Genomic DNA, 19553 nt, shown 5'->3' with positions numbered 1-19553 from the left:
CTCAGATTTGGTCTGGCATCTGCAAGGTTCTGGTCTTCATTCTGTAGAATATGCAACCAATTATCTCAAAGTCTGTTCAGAGTTTGACATGTCACTGATTTCACTGGTGATACAGGAGAGAAAAGACTCCATTGTTTTGCAGTAATATTCTGCCCTGCTTCTAACTTATTGACCTCTTGTCTTTTCATCTTTGTTTTATTTCATTTATTTGAAATTGATACTTTGAGATGATGTCAGAGGTATTAAAAATCTGTTAAAAATGCATTATTAGTGTTTACAGCACAATTGATTGCATCCCTACCACCACCACACGCCCCCAGCTCCAGTCCATTCCAGCATCATCATATGTCTGTGCATTAGTAACGGGGCTTCTCTGCTGCCTGAACTTTAGTGCCATTCTTTATACTGTTCCTTACTTGGGTGGAGAGGCTTGGCAATGTGCCACTTTGCCGCCAGTGCAGGCAGATAGGGCCAGACAGGGGCACTGGGACAGTTCCCACAAGATACAGCTCATTACAATTGAATAACCTGAATCCATTGTGTAAGATGTCCTTCATTTACTGTTTTTGTCTGCATCTGGGTCTATTTCCACAATGTGACTGGTAATTGACATCAACTTCTCCTAACCCCACTTCTATATTTCCAATATTAGCAATTTTAGTGTGCCATTCTCATTACTGTATGTTTTTCCAAGGGGACGTAATCTTTCCCTATCTACCCTATAAAATCTCTCCAGTTGGATGTTGTTTTGCTTTCTGCTTCTATACCATTTCCATTTCTAGTGGTTAGTTTTACCTCTGTTTTCTGCTTTGGGAGTGGGAGGGAAATTCTCCACCACAGATTCTCTGAGATGAAAACTTATAAAACAGCTGTGGGCGTACACTTGCAAAACCTTGTTCATGATGAAAGCAGCCTTTAGGCTGGTTAAACTGAACACCAGACTTGGCCCTTCCTTTTATCTGTTCCATCAACCTATCTGATTACATGAACTGTTTAAACAAAACAACAAAATGGGAGTACGATTACAAGAACTCCATTTTATTTGAAAGCCCTCTTTTATATGTAACAAAACTGAGAAGTTACCTTAAGATCTAAGTGCACAATCCCCACTCACTGGAATCTACTGCTTTTGTTAGATGTTAAATTTCAGTTTCTCACTGTAGCTTACACCTCAGGGCTTCAGAATATTTCTGCAGCCTATGTTTTACATGTCTGTTGTTTTTGGTGGGATATCAGTTTGAGTATCTTTTTGATATATGTACTCAGTGTCAATTTATTAGGTACCTCCTGTACCTGATAAAGTGGCCAATGAGTGTATGTTTGTGGTCTTCTGTTGCTGTAACCCATTCACTTCAAGGTTTTACGTGTTGTGCGTTTAGAGATGCTCTTCTGCACATCACTGTTGTACATGTGGTTATTTGAGTTACTGTTGCCTTCCTGTCAGCTTTAACTAGTCTGGCCATTCTCCTCTAACCTCTCAAATTAACAAGGTGTTTTCACCCACAGGACCCCCACTCACTGGATACTTTTGTTGTTTTTCACACTATTCTTTGTAAACTCTAGAGACTGGTTTTTCATGAAAATTCCAGGAAATTAGTTTCTGAGATACCATCCTGTCTGGCATCAACAATCTGTCTGCAACACAGTCGAAGTCACTCAGGTCACATTTCTTCCCCATTCTGATGTTTGGTCTGAACAACAACTGAACCTCTTGACCACGTCTATATGCTTTTATGTACTGAGTTGCTGCCACATGATTGATTGATTAGATATTTGCATTAACGAGCGGGTGTACAGCTATACCTACTAAAATGACCACTGGATGTATTTTGTAAGAGTGACATTTGACCTTAGTAATGACAAACATGGTAGTGTCTGGGTTAGAACTTCCTTCGGTGATTGAGCACTGCCCATAAAAGCAACAAACTTATGCAGACCTTGTTTATTGTAGTCGACCTTGACAAGGGGAAGAGTTCCACACCCCAAAACAAACAGCAAAAGTCAGAAATGAAAATTGTGAAGATGCTTGGTATTCTCAACTCCAAAAGCTGAGGCTTTAGCAGGCATTCGTCAGACTACACTTGGAATATTGTGAACAGTTTTGGGCCCCTTATATAAGAAAAGTGTGCTGACATTGGAGAGAGTGCAGAGGAGGTTCACAAGAATGATTCTGGAAATGAAATGGTTAATGTATGAGGAGCGTCTTATGGCTGTAGGTCTGTAGTCAATGGAGTTTAGAAGAATAAGGGATCTCATTGAAACCTATCGAATATTGAAAGGCCTAGGTAGAGTGGCTGTGGAGAGGATGTTTTGTGAAAGTCGGCGAGTCTAGGACCTGAGGCTGTGCCCTCTGAATAGAGGGACATTCATTTAGAACAGAGATGAGGAATTTCTTTAGCCAGAGGGTAGTGAATCTGGAATTCATTGCTACAGTGGCTGTGGAAGCCAAGTCCTTAAGTATATTTAAAGCAGAGTTTGATAGGTACTTGATTAGTCAGGGCATCAAAGGTTATAGAGAGAAGATGGGAGAATGAGGTTGAGACCAGATGGACCGTATAGCCTAATTCTGCTCCTATGTCTTGTGGTCAGATGTTCTTGCTCAAGGCAATAAAAAGAACCAGGTTTCAAATATCTACCAATATTTTGATTAACTATTGTGTTTTTTCCCGCAGCATTCGGTGGTGAGAAATGGAAAACCAATGTTCTCTTGACTTCTTTCCTTTGTCCTGGGTTAGTACTTGCCAGCATGTTTTTGTAACAATAGAATTTGTGTTTAACCATTATATTTTGGTGCACATACTTCATCAATGTAATCATTTTATGGGAAGGATAATGGGTAAAACTTAAATAAAAGTAACGTAATTTGTAAACACAGGAGATTCTGCAGATGCTGGAAATCCAGAGTAACACACACAAAGTGCTGGAGGAACTCAGCAGTTCAGGCAATATCTATGAAAGGGAATAAATGGTTGATGTTTCAAGCCATGTCCTGATGAAGGGTCTCAGCCTGAAAAGTTGCCTGTCATTACCCTCCATAGATGCTTCCTGACCTGTGAGTTTCTCTGGTGTTGTGTGCGCTGAACAACGTATCTCCTGCATCAGGAACAACAGCAATAAATGTGAGCGTGACAAAGGTGGGATCCCTCAGTGGGGTGAGCCTCTCCTGAGCAGGAGCTGGGAAAAACATAATGGCATACAGGAACAGGCCATTCAGCCCACAATGTCCATGCTGGACACGGTGCCAATCCAAATCATCCCATCTGTCTGCACATTAGTCAGTGGGTCACTGAGTTCTGGACATGACATGTTGGTGATGCATTTCAGTGTGATAAATATATTCATCTTTCAAAAACATCTTTATACACGGTCTACATGTATCCCTCCACTGTATCCCTGTCATATACTTGTCCAAATTGCTCTTAACCATAACACAGAGACACAACACTGACATATCGGGCTGAGTACTCATAGGGTTTTGGCCTGAAACATAGACTGCTTATTCCTCTCCATAGATGCTGCCTGAACAACTAATTTATTCTTGATTAGTGTGCCGAGTTCTGAGTTAATGTATAATTTGTTTGAATTCATGTTACAAGTCGTAGGCAAAGTCTCTAGTTAGTGATGCATTTTAGGGTAAATATGACTTTGAATGCATTCAGTCGGAGCTTGTTTTGTTTAATACTTTGTAATGTTGCATAGCTCCTGTCAGACCAGGATCACTAACTTGGATATGTGAAGCAGCAACACTAAGCTACTTGAGTTCCACCAGCCCGCAGTCTTCACATCACTCATTTACATGCACACAAACATTTAAACTGAGAACCGGATAATAACTTGCCCTCGGGAACTGCAATATAGTATTGAGACGGTGGAGAGTTTTAAAAATCCTGTGCATTTGTAATGAAAAATCAAAACTGATGCCAGGGCAGTGTACTAATTAGAGCAGTGCTATTACAGCTTGGCACATCAGAGTTTGGAGTTCAATTCTGGCATCCTCTGAAAGGAGTTTGTATGTTCTCCATGTGACCACGTGGGTTTCCTCCGGATACTCCAGTTTCCTCCCACTGAAGGAAGACCAAAGACCTATGGGTTAGTAGGTTAATTTGTCATTGGAATCTGTTACCTCGGGCAGCTGTGGAGGCCAGGTCATTGGATGTATTTAAGGCAGAGATTAGTAGGTTCTTGATTGAACATGGCATCAAAAGTTATGGGGAGAAGGCTGGGTAATGGGGTTGAGGAGGGGAAAAAAGGATCAGCCATGATTGATTGGCAGAGCAGACTTGATGGGCCAAAAGGCGTAATTCTGTTCCGACATGTTATGGACCTGTGGTTAGAGGAAGGTTAAGTTGGTCGGTTGCTGGGTGGTGTGGCTCAGTGGGCCAGAAGCGCCTGTATTGCGCTGTATCTCTAGATTTGAAAAAATATATGTGAAGCTTCCTTTTCTCTCTGTTGTGCTATTCTGGTTAAGCAAACATTAAACCTGAACAAGGTAAGATTTCCTTTCTACCTTTCCTCTTCAGAGTTTGTCATTAATTTTGTGGGATCCTGAATCAGTCTGGTTCATTGTATACAAGTGCAAAATGTGTAACTGTGAAGCCTTTGGTTTTTAACCCGTTCAGGTGGGTAATCCTACATTTAAGATTGAGTTACTTTCTCCAAGCAGTAAGGCTGATCAACGCCTCCACTCACTAATCCCCAGCTACCACGACTTTATCATTCCTCTCAGATTCACTATATACAGTGACATGCAAAAGTTTGGGCACCCCGGACAAAATTTCTGTTACTGTGAATAGCTAAGTGAGTAAAAGATGATCTGATTTCCAAAAGGCATGAAGTTAAAGATGACACATTTCTTTAATATTTTAAGCAAGATTACTTTTTTATTTCCATCTTTTACAGTTTCAAAATAACAAAAAAGGAAAAGGGCCCGAAGCAAAAGTTTGGGCACCCTGCATGGTCAGTACTTAGTAACACCCCCTTTGACAAGTGTCACAGCTTGTAAACGCTTTCTGTAGCCAGCGAAGAGTCTTTCAATTGTTTGGGGGATTTTTGCCCATTCTTCCTTGCAAAAGGCTTCTAGTTCTGTGAGATTCTTGGGCTGTCTTGCATGCACTGCTCTTTTGAGGTCTGTCCACAGATTTTCGATGATGTTTAGGTCAGGGGACTGAGGGTCATGGCAAAACCTTCAGCTTGCGCATCTTGGGGTAGTCCATTGTGGATTTTGAGGTCTGTTTAGGATCATTATCCTGTTGTGGGAAACATCCTCCTTTCATCTTCAGCTTTTTTACAGATGGTGTGATGTTTGCTTCCAGAATTTGCTGGTATTTAATTGAATTAATTCTTTCCTCTACCAGTAAATGTTCCCCCTGCCACTGGCTGCAACACAAGCCCAAAGCATGATCGATCCACCCCCGTGCTCAACAGTTGGAGAGGGGTTCTTTTCATGAAATTCTGCACCCTTTTTTCTCCAAACATACCTTTGCTCATTGTGGCCAAAAAGTTCTATTTTAACTTCATCAGTCCACAGGACTTGTTTCCAAAATGCATCAGGCTTGTTTTTCCTTTGCAAACTCTAACGCTGAATTTATGTGGTGAGGAGGCAGGAAAGGTTTTCTTCTGATGATTCTTCCATGAAGGTCATATTTGTGCAGGTGTTGCTGCACAGTAGAACAGTGCACCACCACTCCAGAGTCTGCTAAATCTTCCTGAAGGTCTTTTGCAGTCAAACGGGGGTTTTGATTTACCTTTCTAGCAATCCTAAGAGCAGTTCTATCGGAAAGTTTTCTTGGTCTTCCAGACCTCAACTTGACCTCCACCATTCCTTTTAACTGCCATTTTTTTTTTTTTTTTAATTTTATTTTTATTTGGATAAGGAGTTCACAATTATCATGTACTTTTTTCACACATATAACCTTTTCCATTTTTTTATATGTATAAAACTACAATTATTTATACATTCTTAAGTACACATTGAAATGATATAAAAGCAAAATAAACATTTAAATAGATAGTTATGTACTGTGGTAAGTCTAACCTATTAGGCTAAGTAATGAAATTAGTTGTTAAGAAAAATGGTAATAATAGTTTCCATACAACCCTTCTGGACCATTTCCACTGGTCCAAAATGTTGCATACAAGCCTATATACCAACCATTGTAGGTGTTTATATCCCAATTTGTTCGTGCTTGTTCCTGCCCGCAGACATAATTATCCAATCCCTATGTACTTATTTACTTAATTTTTTCATTTTTTTTTATCCCTTTCCCAAATCTTTCCCTTTACTTGTGTTAATTCTCTATTTTCCAAAAAAAAACAACAAACATTTAGACTAGGGGTGCTTACGTTAGCAATATTACTGTGTTGATGAGAAGAGCAATATAAATCATTAGGAGAGTCATCTAAAGTCTGCTCGCATTGGGGTTATATATTCAATCCATTTATTCCAGATTTGATAAAATGTTTCTTTTTGAGTTCTCAGGGAGTAGGTCAACTTTTCCATTTTAAATATTTCCAAGATAATTTCGTACCAATCTTCTAATGTAGGTGGTATTGGATTTAGCCATTTTCTAGTGATTGATTTCTTACTTGCCGCTAAGAGGGCCTGCAGCAACTTTATATCTTCCTTCTGTTCAAGGAACAATACATGCCCCAAATAGAGCGTCTCAAAGTTCAGAGGTATCTGGGACCTAAGTACCTTAACTAATGTTCTATGAATACCTTCCCAAAATAGACTTAATTTAGGGCAATCCCAGAAAATATGAAAATGATTTGCCTCCTTGGAGCCGCACCTTCTCCAACACATCACATTTGTATCTTTATATTTTTCCTGATATGGGGTCTTGAAGTATCTTATAATGTTTTTCCAACAATGTTCTCTCCAAGTCAAAGAATTAGTCGAGGACCATTGAAAGCTGCAGATTTTCCCCCAAGCCTCCTCTGAAAGTACCAACCCTGCTTCTTTCTCCCACTTCTCTTTAATATACAGTGTATTTACATTTTTAGCATGGGAGAGTGCATTATATAGGCGAGAAACTGATTTACTAGGTATTGAACTGCAAGCCGAATTCAGAATCTTGAAAAATTCTAATTCTACTGTTGATAGGTCTGTATATCTACAACTCTGGTTAACATAGTTTTGTATTTGAAGGTACCTAAAAAAGTCATTATGTTCTAGGCCATGTTTGTCCTGCAGGATTTGGAAACTTTGTAATACTCATTTATCTATAAATGAGAGGTAGGTTGTAAGACCTTTCTTTATCCATAGCTCAAATCTTTTATCTCCTCTGTTGGGAAGGAATTCGGTATCATATGCACACCATCTAAAGAGTTTTAGCATGCTATTAATTCCACATGAATTAACCACCTTCTGCCATACTTTTAATGTAAGATTTATCCAAGCATTATTAAATTTTTCCAACTGGGCCATCAATCCTTTGTCAGCTATTGAGGCCTGAAGAGGAAAACTGTCAACTAATCCAAATTCTATTTCCTTCCACCTAGCCTTATATTCCCTATTACACCAATATAACAGAGGGGTTATCTGTGAGGCATAAAAATAATTTCTCAGGCAAGGAAGAACCATACCTCCTCTTTCCTTCCCTAACTGTAAGGTGTTATATCGAATTCTAGGTTTCCTTCCTTGCCAAATGAAGTGGGAAATCCATTTGTCCCATTCCCTGAATTGATTATCATCCACCTCCACTGGTAAAGTACGGAAAAGATATAATAACCGAGGAAGAATATTCATTTTTATAGTATTTATCCTTGAATTTAAACTTGAAAAGGGGATAAGATTCCATCTATGCATATCTGCTTTTATCTCTGAGATTAATGGCCCATTATTTACCTGTGACAGTGTTGAAAGATCCTTCGGCAGGGTTATTCCTAAATATTTTAATGATTTAGCTTCCCACTTAAGATCGTGTGTATCCTGCAATTTTTTGGATGGTGTATAGTTTAGGGACATAACCTGCGTTTTCTTTACATTTATTTTATAACCTGATATTTTCCCAAAGTCATCCAACAGTGTAAACAATCCTATAAATGATTTTTCTGGTTCACTCAGATAGACCAAAACATCATCTGCGAATAACGCCACTTTCTGTTCAATCCCTGCCACCTTAGTACCTTTTACGATTTCGCTTTGTCTTATTAGTTGGGCAAGTGGTTCAATATATAGCGCAAAAAGGAGAGGAGAAATTGGGCATCCCTGTCTAGTGCCTCTCTCTAAAATGAAGGAGTCAGAGAGGTCCCCATTTATCTTAATTCGGGCTGTTGGGCTGTCATACAGAGTCTGAATTACTTTAATAAACCTTTCTTGAAAGCCGAATCTTCCTAACACTCTGTATAGGAATGCCCAACTAACCGAATCAAAAGCTTTCTCAGCGTCCAATCCTACTACCATTGTCTCTGTCTCGTTCTTATTAACCTGTTCTAATATGTGCAGAGTTCTCCTTATGTTGTCCTGTGTTTATCTTCGTTGAATAAATCCAGTCTGGTCTAAATGGATTAGGCCAAGTAAAAGCTTTTCCAATCTGCGCGCTAATATAGATGTAAATAGTTTGTAATCTAAATTAAGAACACTAATTGGCCGATAATTGCCACATTCTAGTTTATCTTTACCCTCTTTAGGAATAACTGAAATAATCGTTTCTCTCCAGGAAGGTGGAGTTTCTCCTCTCTGCACGATCCAATTAAAGGTGTTAAGTAGTAATGGGGCTAACTGTGTCTTCAGGGACTTGTACCACTCTGAGGTAAACCCATCAGAACCCGGGGACTTTCCAGCCTTTAACCTAGAGATGGCCACGTTCAGTTCTTTGACAGTTACTGGTTCTAATAAACTTTCATTTTGTAAATCTGTAAGTTTAGGTAGATCTAAAAAATTCAATACACTGTCTATATAGGGCTCATTGGGGGCCCGGGGTTGGGAGTACAGCTCTCGATAATACGTTTCAAAACTCTCTTGAATTTTCCCTATTGTACTCTCCACAAGCTTTGTCTTTGGATTCTTTATTTTATGAATTGTATTGTCTGCTTGTTGTTTTCGTAATTTATATGCTAATAATCTAGCTGATTTACCTCCTACTCCATAATTCTTTTGTCTCAGGTAAAGAAAATTTCTTTGAGTTTCCAACGTATAAATATCATCAATTTCACTTTGCAATTTCCTAATTTCCTGTTTTCGATTTGAATTACTTTTGTTGCTATCTCCAACTTGAAGTTGTTTTAATTTTCCTTGAAGGTCTGCTAATTTTTGTGCATTGATTTTTTTCATGTGAGTAGTAATGGAAATAATTTTCCCTCTCAGTACAGCTTTCAATGTATCCCATAAAATCACTGGTGATGTTTCTCCCGTGTCATTAAGGTCTAGATATTCTTTGATTTCTCCCCTTAATCTCTCCATTACTTTTGGGTTATTAAGTATATGTGAGTTTAGCCTCCATAGTGTTTTCCTCATTTTCCTTTCCAGGATTAGAGACATAGAAACTGGGCTATGATCCGACAGATCAATTGTTGCAATATTACAGTTTTTTATCCTGAGTCTATCTGTATTAAAGATAAAGAAATAGTCTATCCTTGAATAGGCTGAATGAGGGAAAGAGTAATATGTATAATCTTTACTAGTAGGGTGTAATTCCCTCCAGACATCTATAATTCCCAACTCCTCCATCAATGAATTCACTTTCCGAGTCAGAGGTTTATTCTGAGTAACTATTCTTGAAGAATCTAATATAGAATTTAATCTAATATTAAAACCCCTCCACAAATTACTACCCCTCGAGAACTGACCATTAGGTCAAAAATGTGTCTATAAAATGACCATTCACTACCTGGAGAAGCATAAACATTCAGCAGTGTTATTTCTGTACCTTCTATTCTTCCTGTGATTTTTACAAACCGTCCTTCTTTGTCTCTAGTCTCTGAAATATGTTCATAATTAAGAGTACTTGATATTAAAGTAGCTACCCCTCTTTTGTGACTCAATTTATATGATGAATAAAATACATGCTTGAAGCCCATTCTTTTTAATTTTCCATGTTCAGATTGGCTCATATGTGTTTCCTGGAGGAAAGCTATTTGTGCCCTCTCTTTTTTCAATTTAGACATAATCTTATTTCTTTTAATTGGATTCAAAACCCCATTAACATTATAGGAAATTATTTTTACCAATTCAGTTTGCATTTTTCTCTAGTAGAGAAAAAGCACTCTCCTTTTCTAACCAAACAGTAAGCAATCCCTTCTCAACAGTAAACCAAGACATATAACCACACCCTAGACATTTCTGAACGTATAACATTTGAAAATTTTCCCCGACTTCCCACAGTGAGGCCTGAGCACCGACCCGCCTCAGTTCAGAGGGATAACCTCTATCTTCACCCTGTGTTAGAGGGCCCTCAGCAATTTGAATAATCATAGAGAATTTTCTCCTATTTATGTCTCGACCATATTGCTATCATTCAAGTTATTCCGCCTAGGTTATTTTCAGTTACCAGTTTTCATTTTACTTTTAAGTCCGATTTACTCTTTTCAGTCATTTCTCTTAATTAATCTGTATTCTCTGTACATTCGCGTCTGAATATTTGCAGCTTTTCCTTGTAGTTTGACACTCTGGTTCGAGTGGAGCGTCCTCGCCCCACTAACTGCCACGACTTCTGCCGAATCCTCTCCAGTAGCGACTCCGGTTGGGTGATAACTTTAATAGGTAGTCCCCGGTCCGCCAGGTCCGACGTTGCCTCCTCCACCATAGTGTAAGTTTTTGTCCCTTCGTCGTAAAAGACTCTCAGCCGAGCTGGATACAGGGTCTGGAATCTGATGTTGTTTTCCTTCAGGACTCTCCGTGTTTCCGTATATTCCTTCCGTCTATTCCTTCCGTCTGGCAAGAATCCCCGGTGCGTAGTCGTGGTCTAAACTGATTTTGCAGTTGTTCCACATGAAACCTTTCTTTTGCCATGCTCTTTTAAGCACCTCTTCCTTCATTCTGTAACTGAGAAATCTGATCAGAATCGATCTGGGCTGGGTGCCTGCCGGAGGCTGTGGTGCCAACGCACGGTGAGCCCTTTCTATCTGTAGGTCTTTTGCGGCCGGTATATCAAGGTTCTCTCTAAGCAGCTTCTCCACGAAGGGAATCATCAATCCGGGTTTACCTTCGGTTCCTTCGGGAACTCTGTAGATCCTCACATTTTCCCTTCTCGAGCGGCCGCCTTGATCTATTAGTTTCCACTGGAGTTGGTCTTGTAGCTCCAGCATTTCTGCTATCACCTCCTCTGCATTTTGTAGCTTCTCTTCAATTCCAACAATCCTTGCTTCGGCTTCATCTATCCGCGAGTTAGTTTTTACTATTTCTCCTTTAATATCTTCCAGCTGTTTGCTGTTATCTTGTCGGAACTCGCGAATCTCTCCGAGAATCAAAGACAAAGTCACCGATTCCCCCTCATTATCTCCGTCCTGGCTTGCCGTGGGAGAGCTAGGCCCTTCGCCTTGCTGCATCTCTTTATGTTTATCAGCCTTCGGAGCGGACTTTTTATTCTTGTTCTTAGACATCATCCTTGCCCCTTTTATTAATGCAATATTAAGTATTTGTCTAAATTCGATTTTGGGGCAGTTTACCTTCTTTTTTGTCGAGAGACCTTTTCCTTACGCCGCCATTCCCTTGATGACCCGGAAGTCAAAACCAACTGCCATTTCTTAATGACATTACAAACTGAGAAAACGGCTACCTGAAAACGCTTTGCGATCTTCTTATAGCCTTCTCCTGCTTTGTGGGCATCAATTATTTTAATTTTCAGAGTGCTTAGAGGAGCCCATGGCTGCTGATTGTTGGGACAAGGTTTGAGGAGTCAGGGTATTTATAAGGCTTTGAAATTTGCATAACCTGGCCTTTCATAATGATGATTGTGAACAAGCCATAGCCCTAACAAGCTAATTAAGGTCTGAGACCTTGGTAAAAGTTATCTGAGAGCTCAGATCTCTTGGGGTGCCCAAACTTGCATGGTGCTCCTTTTTTCCACTCTAAAACTGTGCAACACAAAAATAATACACTAATCTTGCTTAAAATGTTGAAAAGAATGTTTCATCTTTAACTTTATGACTTTTAGAGATCAGTTCATCTTCTACTCACTTAACTATTCCCAGTAACAGAAATTTTGACCGGGGTGCCCAAACTTTTGCATGCCATTGTATATAGACATTCCTGTACCTAGTCACTTTGTAAACATACAGTCAATCTATGTGCACAAACTATCTTATATATTTATTTATATTGCCATTTTTATTATGTGTTCTTTATCTTGTTTTATTTTTGTGCTGCATGAGATCCAGATTAACAATTATTTCGTTCTCCTTTACACTTGTGTACCTGAAATGACATTAAACAATCTGTTGATCTTGCGATGCATTATTGTCATTTACAGAATTGTTTTCATTGATTTCTTTATCACCAACCTCATCCTCTGGGTCGAGGGATCATCTGCTGCCATTCCTTTCGGCACACTGGTAGCAATCTTGGCGATGTGGTTTGGAATTTCGGTACCATTGACTTTTGTTGGCGCTTATTTTGGATTTAAGAAAAGGGTGAGTTTAATGATAGTTACTCCAGATGTTCTCTGAAATTTAATGTTGATTTGCTGTCCGTGCATGGAGTTGCAAGACTGGGAAAGATAAATTCTGATGGAGTAGAGCCATGGGAGAAGCCATGTTTGTGAAAGGAATGTATTGAATTAGGATGGGCAATTGGCCAGAAAATTAAACTCCTTTGTTTAAACCAAAAAGTGGAACTGTTACAGAAAACCGACACTAAGGATCCTTTTCATCATTTCTTTTAATTATGGTTTTCCCTGAAATTGGTGATCGACATATCCAAAACAAAGTGATGAAGATTGCAGGAAAGCCAGCAAGATACTGATTACAAAGTAAATCCTTTGAATGAGTGCCTGGAGTAGCCATCTGAGTTGCCATGTTAGGAGATTGTGTAACTACCCAGCAGAGATTTTTAAATTTTTTACCTCTAAATTTCAAGCATTTAAGGGGAGTGACTCCTTGGAATTTGGAGTTGTAATCAAAGTTGGTCAGTGTGCCAGACAGTATTATGGAGGGCTGCATTGCTGTAGACCACACAACCATGTACTACAGGGTGATTCATTCATTCCGTACTTTCCCCCACATCTCCCAAGCTGACAAACAAATTTTGGTGAGAATGGTCAAGCGGGATTTTATCAATTGTACTTGTTGCATTTCTAACAAGTAAGTGAAATAAAATGCATTTATAAAAGATAAGGGCTGATCATGTTCAAAACTCTGCTTAAATCAGGTCTATTTTAACTACACATTGAAGTCTCTAATAAAGTTTGAAGTATTTGTCAATTTCTGTGCTCAAGGGTTTTATAGTAAATAGGTTTATTATTGTTACAGTTGTGAGGACCAGTGCAAAGCTTTGTTTTGCATGACGTTCATACTCTTAAGTGTTACACTTTATTTTGCAGTCTGCCACTGTTTTCCCTCATACTACAACAAAAGTACATTGAGGTAGTACAAGGGCAAACAAGAGTACAGATTAAAGTATGAAATTACAGAGTGCAGTACAGGCAGACAATAAGTTGCAAGGTCAGAACAAGGTAGGTTGTGAGGTTAAGGAGTATTTTATCATACTAGAACTTTGTTCAATAATCTATCTTCTGGCTGGTGTGAGAAGAGAGAATGCCTGGGTAGGATAGGTCTTTGGTTCTGCTGGCTGCTTTACTGAGGCAGTGGGCAGTATAGACAGAGTCCTTGGTTTGTTTGTCTCTTTGCAGGACATCAGACTACTGAACGGGATGATAATAAGTTGTCAGATTTTGGATATATGTAATTAATTTGGTGCATATTGCCTTTTCAGCCAATTGATCACCCTGTGCGCACTAATCAGATCCCACGTCAAATTCCAGAACAATCCTTCTTCACAAAACCATTACCGGGGATCGTCATGGGCGGCATCCTGCCCTTCGGGTGCATCTTTATCCAACTGTTTTTTATTCTCAACAGCATCTGGTGAGTTAAGGTTTCAGTTGTATTCAGTTCTGCTTTCAGCCATACATCATTCGGTTTGGGAAGGGCAGACCCATCACTTGGGCTTGGCTCAGCTCATTGTGGGAAGCAGGCCCATCAAGTCCATACTGACCATCAACCACCCATTTACAGTGGTCTTGTATTAATCCCACAGTTTCTCCCTGTACTGTCAGTACTTCCCGGAGTCTGCTGTTCACCTTGGTTCAAACAAATTTATTACCAATGTATGTGTATGTCACTATATACAACCCTGAGATTAGTTTTTTACACACAAACAGCCAACGAACAAGCGACAATAAACTGCAACTACAAAAACGAAGTGATAAATATTGAGAAAGTGAGTTGTAGAGTCTTTGAGAGTGAGCTCATAGGTTGTGGGATCAGTTCAGTCAGTGTTGGAGTTAGTGAAGTTATCTATGCTGGTTCAGAAGCCTCATGGCTGAGGGGTAATAACACATCGGGGGGTAGGTTCCATCGGGCATTTAAACCTGTACATGCTTGGATATTGGAGACAAATCGAGCATCTAGAGAGAATGCTCCTGGTTATAGGGAGAACGAGTAAACTCCACACAGACTACACAAGGTTGGGAATGAACGCAGCTCTCTGAAGTTGTGAGACAATGGCTTTACCAGCTGTGCCACTGCTGGCCTCTGCTGGACCTGATGCCTCCTGTGTTTTCGTTGCCTTCGACATCGTGGCATGAGGGCCTCCTGGTCCACGCAACAGCCGAGGCCACACAGCTTCCCCACCATCCGTCTCACAAATGAACCAGACTTGCAGCATTTTGCATTACCGATGTCAATTAGGATCTTGCCACCACGAGAAAAATGTTTAAGATGCACGTTTGCACCATTTGTTGGACCCGGAGAGGCTGCTGCAACCTAGTGCTCTGTCATCTTACTGAAAGTTTCAATTTTGTTGATAACATTACACCAGAACGAAGACCGATGCTTCTCATAACATGTTGGAAGAATGATCTAAATTGAATTTAACATTGTGAGTAACAGGTTTACACAAGCATTCATTTGAATGTAAAATGGCAGACTGCAGCCTGTTTAGAAGTTCTACTGTAATTGATTTAGATTTAAAATTTGCTGCATCTTTTTAGAGAAAGTTAGCGAAACAGCATCAGAATCTTCTAAAAGGTCATTTAATTTCAAGCATTATTTCTTCAAAGACGTTGCTTTACCTCTGAAGACTTTTTGGCAGTTTATGCGGGACTTGATGCATTCTACTTTCCCCGTGTTCCTTGGTTTATTTGAGATTTCCAGTATCAGTAATTGCAGTTGTTTTTGTATCCAAGGCATTGTGCCCAGCTGTATTGTTACAGGTCATTAACACAGGAGATTCTATAGATGCTGAAAATCCAGAGTAACACACACAAAATGCTGGAGGAGCTCAGCAGAGCAGGCAGCGTCTATGCGGGGGAATGAACAGCTGATGTTTCGGGCTGAGGCCCTCCTGTGTGTGCATTGTTACAGATGGCTTGTATATCATCCATTTGCTGTAGTAATTGTGTTCATTCTGTTGCAGGTCTCATCAGATGTACTACATGTTTGGTTTCCTATTCCTGGTCTTCATCATTCTCCTCATCACTTGTTCAGAAGCTACCATTCTGCTTTGTTACTTCCACCTTTGTGCAGAGGTTTGTAACTGCCGGCCCCGGTGCCATGCCATATGTTCTCTGATCTGCTTCACTTCCACCTTTGTGCAGAGGTTTGTACCTCCCAGCCCTGCTGCCACCTGGCCCCGCAGAAAGATTATTGCTCCAAATTTCTCTGCTCAAGTTAACAATACCTGTGAATCTGCACCAACAAGTTTAATTTTCACTCAACCATACATGAATATTGTCAAACAGAACAGTGCTCCCCAAGCCCAAGGTTTAAAACACATTGCACACAGCACGTAGCACAAATAACGCACATGGTTGTGATTTCAGAAAAATATGCAGTCAAAAAGAGCTCATAATATAGCTCAAGGCCCTGAGTAATATCTCTGTAGATTTGTATTTTTAATCTTCTAGGTCTGCAGAGAATGTGTGTTGGGTTCATTGTATGTTGAATTTATAGTTTTCTGTCTGTGATAGGCCACAGTGTGAAGTTTATTTCTGTTCTAATCCTGGTGGGAAAGTGGGCTGTGAGGAGGAGAGTCTGCTTGCTATCCCTGAGGGAAATAGGCTCACTGAATGGCTTAAAGATGGCAAATTAGTGGAGGAGGGGAACTTTGAGGTTTGACTTTATAGGGAGAAGAAACTTGTACAAAATTGAATTTGTATTAGAGGGCTCTGTGATTCATGAGACAGAGGCAGATACAGCGAGGAGTTCAGAGGCATCTGATCTGTTGCATTGGGAATGATGTACAAAGAAGTCTTGCTCAGAATTATTTATTTAGAGATTCAGTGTGGAATAGGCCCTTCCAGCCCTTCAAACTGTGTTGCCCAGCACCCCCTAACAACCCGTATTTAATCGTAACTTAATCACGGTACAATTTTCAATGACCAATGAACCTATCCAGTACGTGGGAGGAAACTGGACTACTCAGAGAAAACCCACTCATTCACTGGGAAGGATGTACAGAAAGTCCTTACAGAGTACGCTGGGACTGAACACTGAAGTCCAAAGCCTCAAGCTGTAATAGCGCTGTGCTAACCGCTATGCTGCCGTGCTGCGGATTGTACAGTGTGCCGTAAGGTCACATTTGCTGAAGTCTCTGCTTTTGCCCATGTTCAAGAGAGCCTTCTGGTTTTGGAGGCCATTTGATTTGCCATCTGAAAGCGTGCGAGTGAGCTCCACTCTGAGGAGCTCCTTAATAATCAACCCTTCGGAGAATCTTTTACTCTGCGATCACCTTTCATACCAGTAGAGCTGGACCCTCTTCATTGTTAGCACGAGATTCTGGGCCACCGGGCCTGTCCTGTTCTATATTCTTGAAGATGGCTAATGTGAAGGGGCATAATTTTAAAGTGATTGGAGGAAAGTATAGAGACAGATTTTTTTTTAAACACAGAGAGTGGTGGGTGGGTGGTAGGTCATGCTAAGGCTGGTCTTAGAGGCAGTTACATTAGGGACATTTAAGAGACTCTTGGATAGGCAGATGGATGATAGAAGAGTGTTGGACTATGCAGAAGGGAAGGGTTAGATTGTCTTGGAGTAGGGTAAAAGGTTGCCACAACCTGTATGGTGCTCTGCTGTTCGGCATTCCATGTTTTACACAGAAATCACTTTGATGGGTATGGGAATCTCTCAAACACAATATTGAAATACAGGATTAATGATGTCTAATGACACACTCAGACCCTAAACCCATTTGCACTATTGCTTGCATTGTTGAACTGGTGTGAGATGCAGCCTGTTTTGATTTCTCTTTGTAATTTAATTCAAAAACATGTTCAGTTGGGGAGTTTTTAAACCCATTGGCAATTTGCTTTATAATTTCTTCAGGCTGCAGAGCAGTTAGTTTACTTTTGTTATAGTAGTCAGTTGAGGAAGCCTGATTAGGATTTAACCTTTTTTTAAAGAATGCATAATGGAATGGTGTAAACTTGAAAACAAAATCAAGACTCACTACATGATAACTCGGACTTTTTAAAAAACAAGCTTTGCATTAGGTAGTATTTAGAGTAATGGAGAAATAGCTCCTTGGATGACAAAAGAGAGAGTTGTTGGACGGATAACAACTGCATTTGGTCAGATGTGAATATTAAGTGAGTAGGTCTGCTACTCTGATTGCGTCTGCCACCTGGTGGCTACTGTGGATAGTGCATGTGTGGTCAATAGTATAGGATTAGTTTGACACAATTTGCACTTTCTGCCACTGAACATCACCTTCTCCTGGTCAGTTCTGGGCAGTCCCAGCTTTCAGTGGGGCTGTATCCCCTCAGGCACATATTCTTTCTTGAGAAATGAGGAAAGTAGTCATTGTGGATTGTGCTTTGTAATCGTCATTTTGTTCCAGTTATCTGATTACCAATTACCAACCAAACATGGCCCCAACCACCATCCCTTTCTTGCTTCCTAACTCTGTCCTATATATTACTGCAGCTTTATGTAGAAAATCTCAATATTTGATCATGCTCATAAGATATCAATTCTAATTTTATAATTCTACACACACTATTTTAGTGTTTCAATACCATGGCATTGTGTTCTTTTGCAGGATTATCACTGGTGGTGGAGGTCGTTCCTGACCAGTGGCTTTACAGCTGTTTACTTCTTTATATATGCCGTCCATTACTTCTTCTCCAAACTTCAAATTTCCGGGGCTGCGAGCACGATTTTATACTTTGGCTACACGCTCATCATGGTCTTGATTTTCTTTCTCTTTACAGGTAAGATAAAATATGTAGTGATAGTTTTCATCTATTATCATTTGCTTTTTACAAAAAATGAACTATCTGCAGGGGCATTACACGTTTTTCAGAAACGCAGCCCATGAATGGCATCAGTAATCAGATGTACTGGACTATAATCTCGGGATTACTGCCTGTGCCACGTGACAGTGAGTATAGGAATAGTGTGAGGTGGAGGATAAATGTATGGCTGAGGGATTGGAGCAGGGGGCAGGGATTCAGATTCTGGATCATTGGGACCTCTTTTGGGGCAGGCGTGACCTATACAAAAAGGACGGGTTGCTCTTGAGTCCCGGGGGATCAATATCCTGGCAGGGAGGTTTGCTAAGGCGATTGGGAAGAGTTTAAAGTAGAATTGCTGGGGAGTGGGAAACTGAATTGAAGAAATGGAGGAAGCGGCTGTTGGTTCACAAATAGAGAAAGCTTGGAGACAGTGTGAGAGGGAGAATAGGCAGGTAATAGAGAAGGTATGCGCTCAGAATGATGGTTTGAAATGTGTCTGTTTTAATGCAAGAAGCATCATGAACAAAGCGGATGAGTTTAGAGTGTGGATCAGTACTTGGAGCTAAGATGTTGTGGCCATTATAGAAACTTGGATGGCTCAGGGGCAGGAATGGTTACTTCAAGTGCCAGGCTTTAGATGTTTCAGAAAGAACAGGGAGAGAGGCAAAAAAGGTGGGGGCGTGACAATGCTGATCAGAGATAGTGTCACGGCTGTAGAAAAAGAGGAAGTCAAGGAGGGGTTGTCTACTGAGTCTCTGTGGAAGTTAGAAACAGGAAGGGGTCAATAACTCTACTGGGTGTTTTTCTATATAAAGACCACCCAATAGTAACAGGGGCATCGAGGAGCAGATAGGGAGACAGATTCTGGAAAGGTGTAATAATAACAGGGGTGCCGTGGTGGGAGATTTTAATTTCCCAAATATTGATTGGCATGTCCCTAGAACAAGAGGCTTAGATGGGGTGGAGTTTGTTAAGTGTGTACAGGAAGGTTTCCTGACACAATATGTAGATAAGCCTATAAGAGGAGAGGCTATACTTGATCTGCTATTGGGAAATGGACCTGGTCAGGTGTCAGGTCTCTCACTGAGAGCAATTTGGAGATAGTGATCACAATTCTATCTCCTTTACCATAGCATTGGAGAGGGATAGGAACAGACAACT

The 19553-nt window shown here is 40.3% G+C and overlaps 1 protein-coding gene across 1 annotated transcript in view; it reads left to right on the top strand.

Annotated features, from left to right (window-relative positions):
- Window positions 1-19553, top strand: part of LOC134353180 (transmembrane 9 superfamily member 2-like) — a 97519-nt gene that overhangs the window by 53772 nt on the left and 24194 nt on the right. Inside the window, exons 12-16 of the mRNA XM_063061173.1 lie at window positions 2673-2730; window positions 12411-12570; window positions 13871-14022; window positions 15575-15686; window positions 18197-18368. Of these exons, the coding sequence (XP_062917243.1) occupies window positions 2673-2730; window positions 12411-12570; window positions 13871-14022; window positions 15575-15686; window positions 18197-18368 (654 nt within the window). The remainder of the gene's footprint in view (window positions 1-2672; window positions 2731-12410; window positions 12571-13870; window positions 14023-15574; window positions 15687-18196; window positions 18369-19553) is intronic.

This window comes from Mobula hypostoma, chromosome 10 (assembly GCF_963921235.1).
Source record: "Mobula hypostoma chromosome 10, sMobHyp1.1, whole genome shotgun sequence".
NCBI classification, from domain to species: Eukaryota; Metazoa; Chordata; class Chondrichthyes; order Myliobatiformes; family Myliobatidae; genus Mobula; species Mobula hypostoma.
This window is presented reverse-complemented; position numbering and strand designations above follow the sequence as displayed.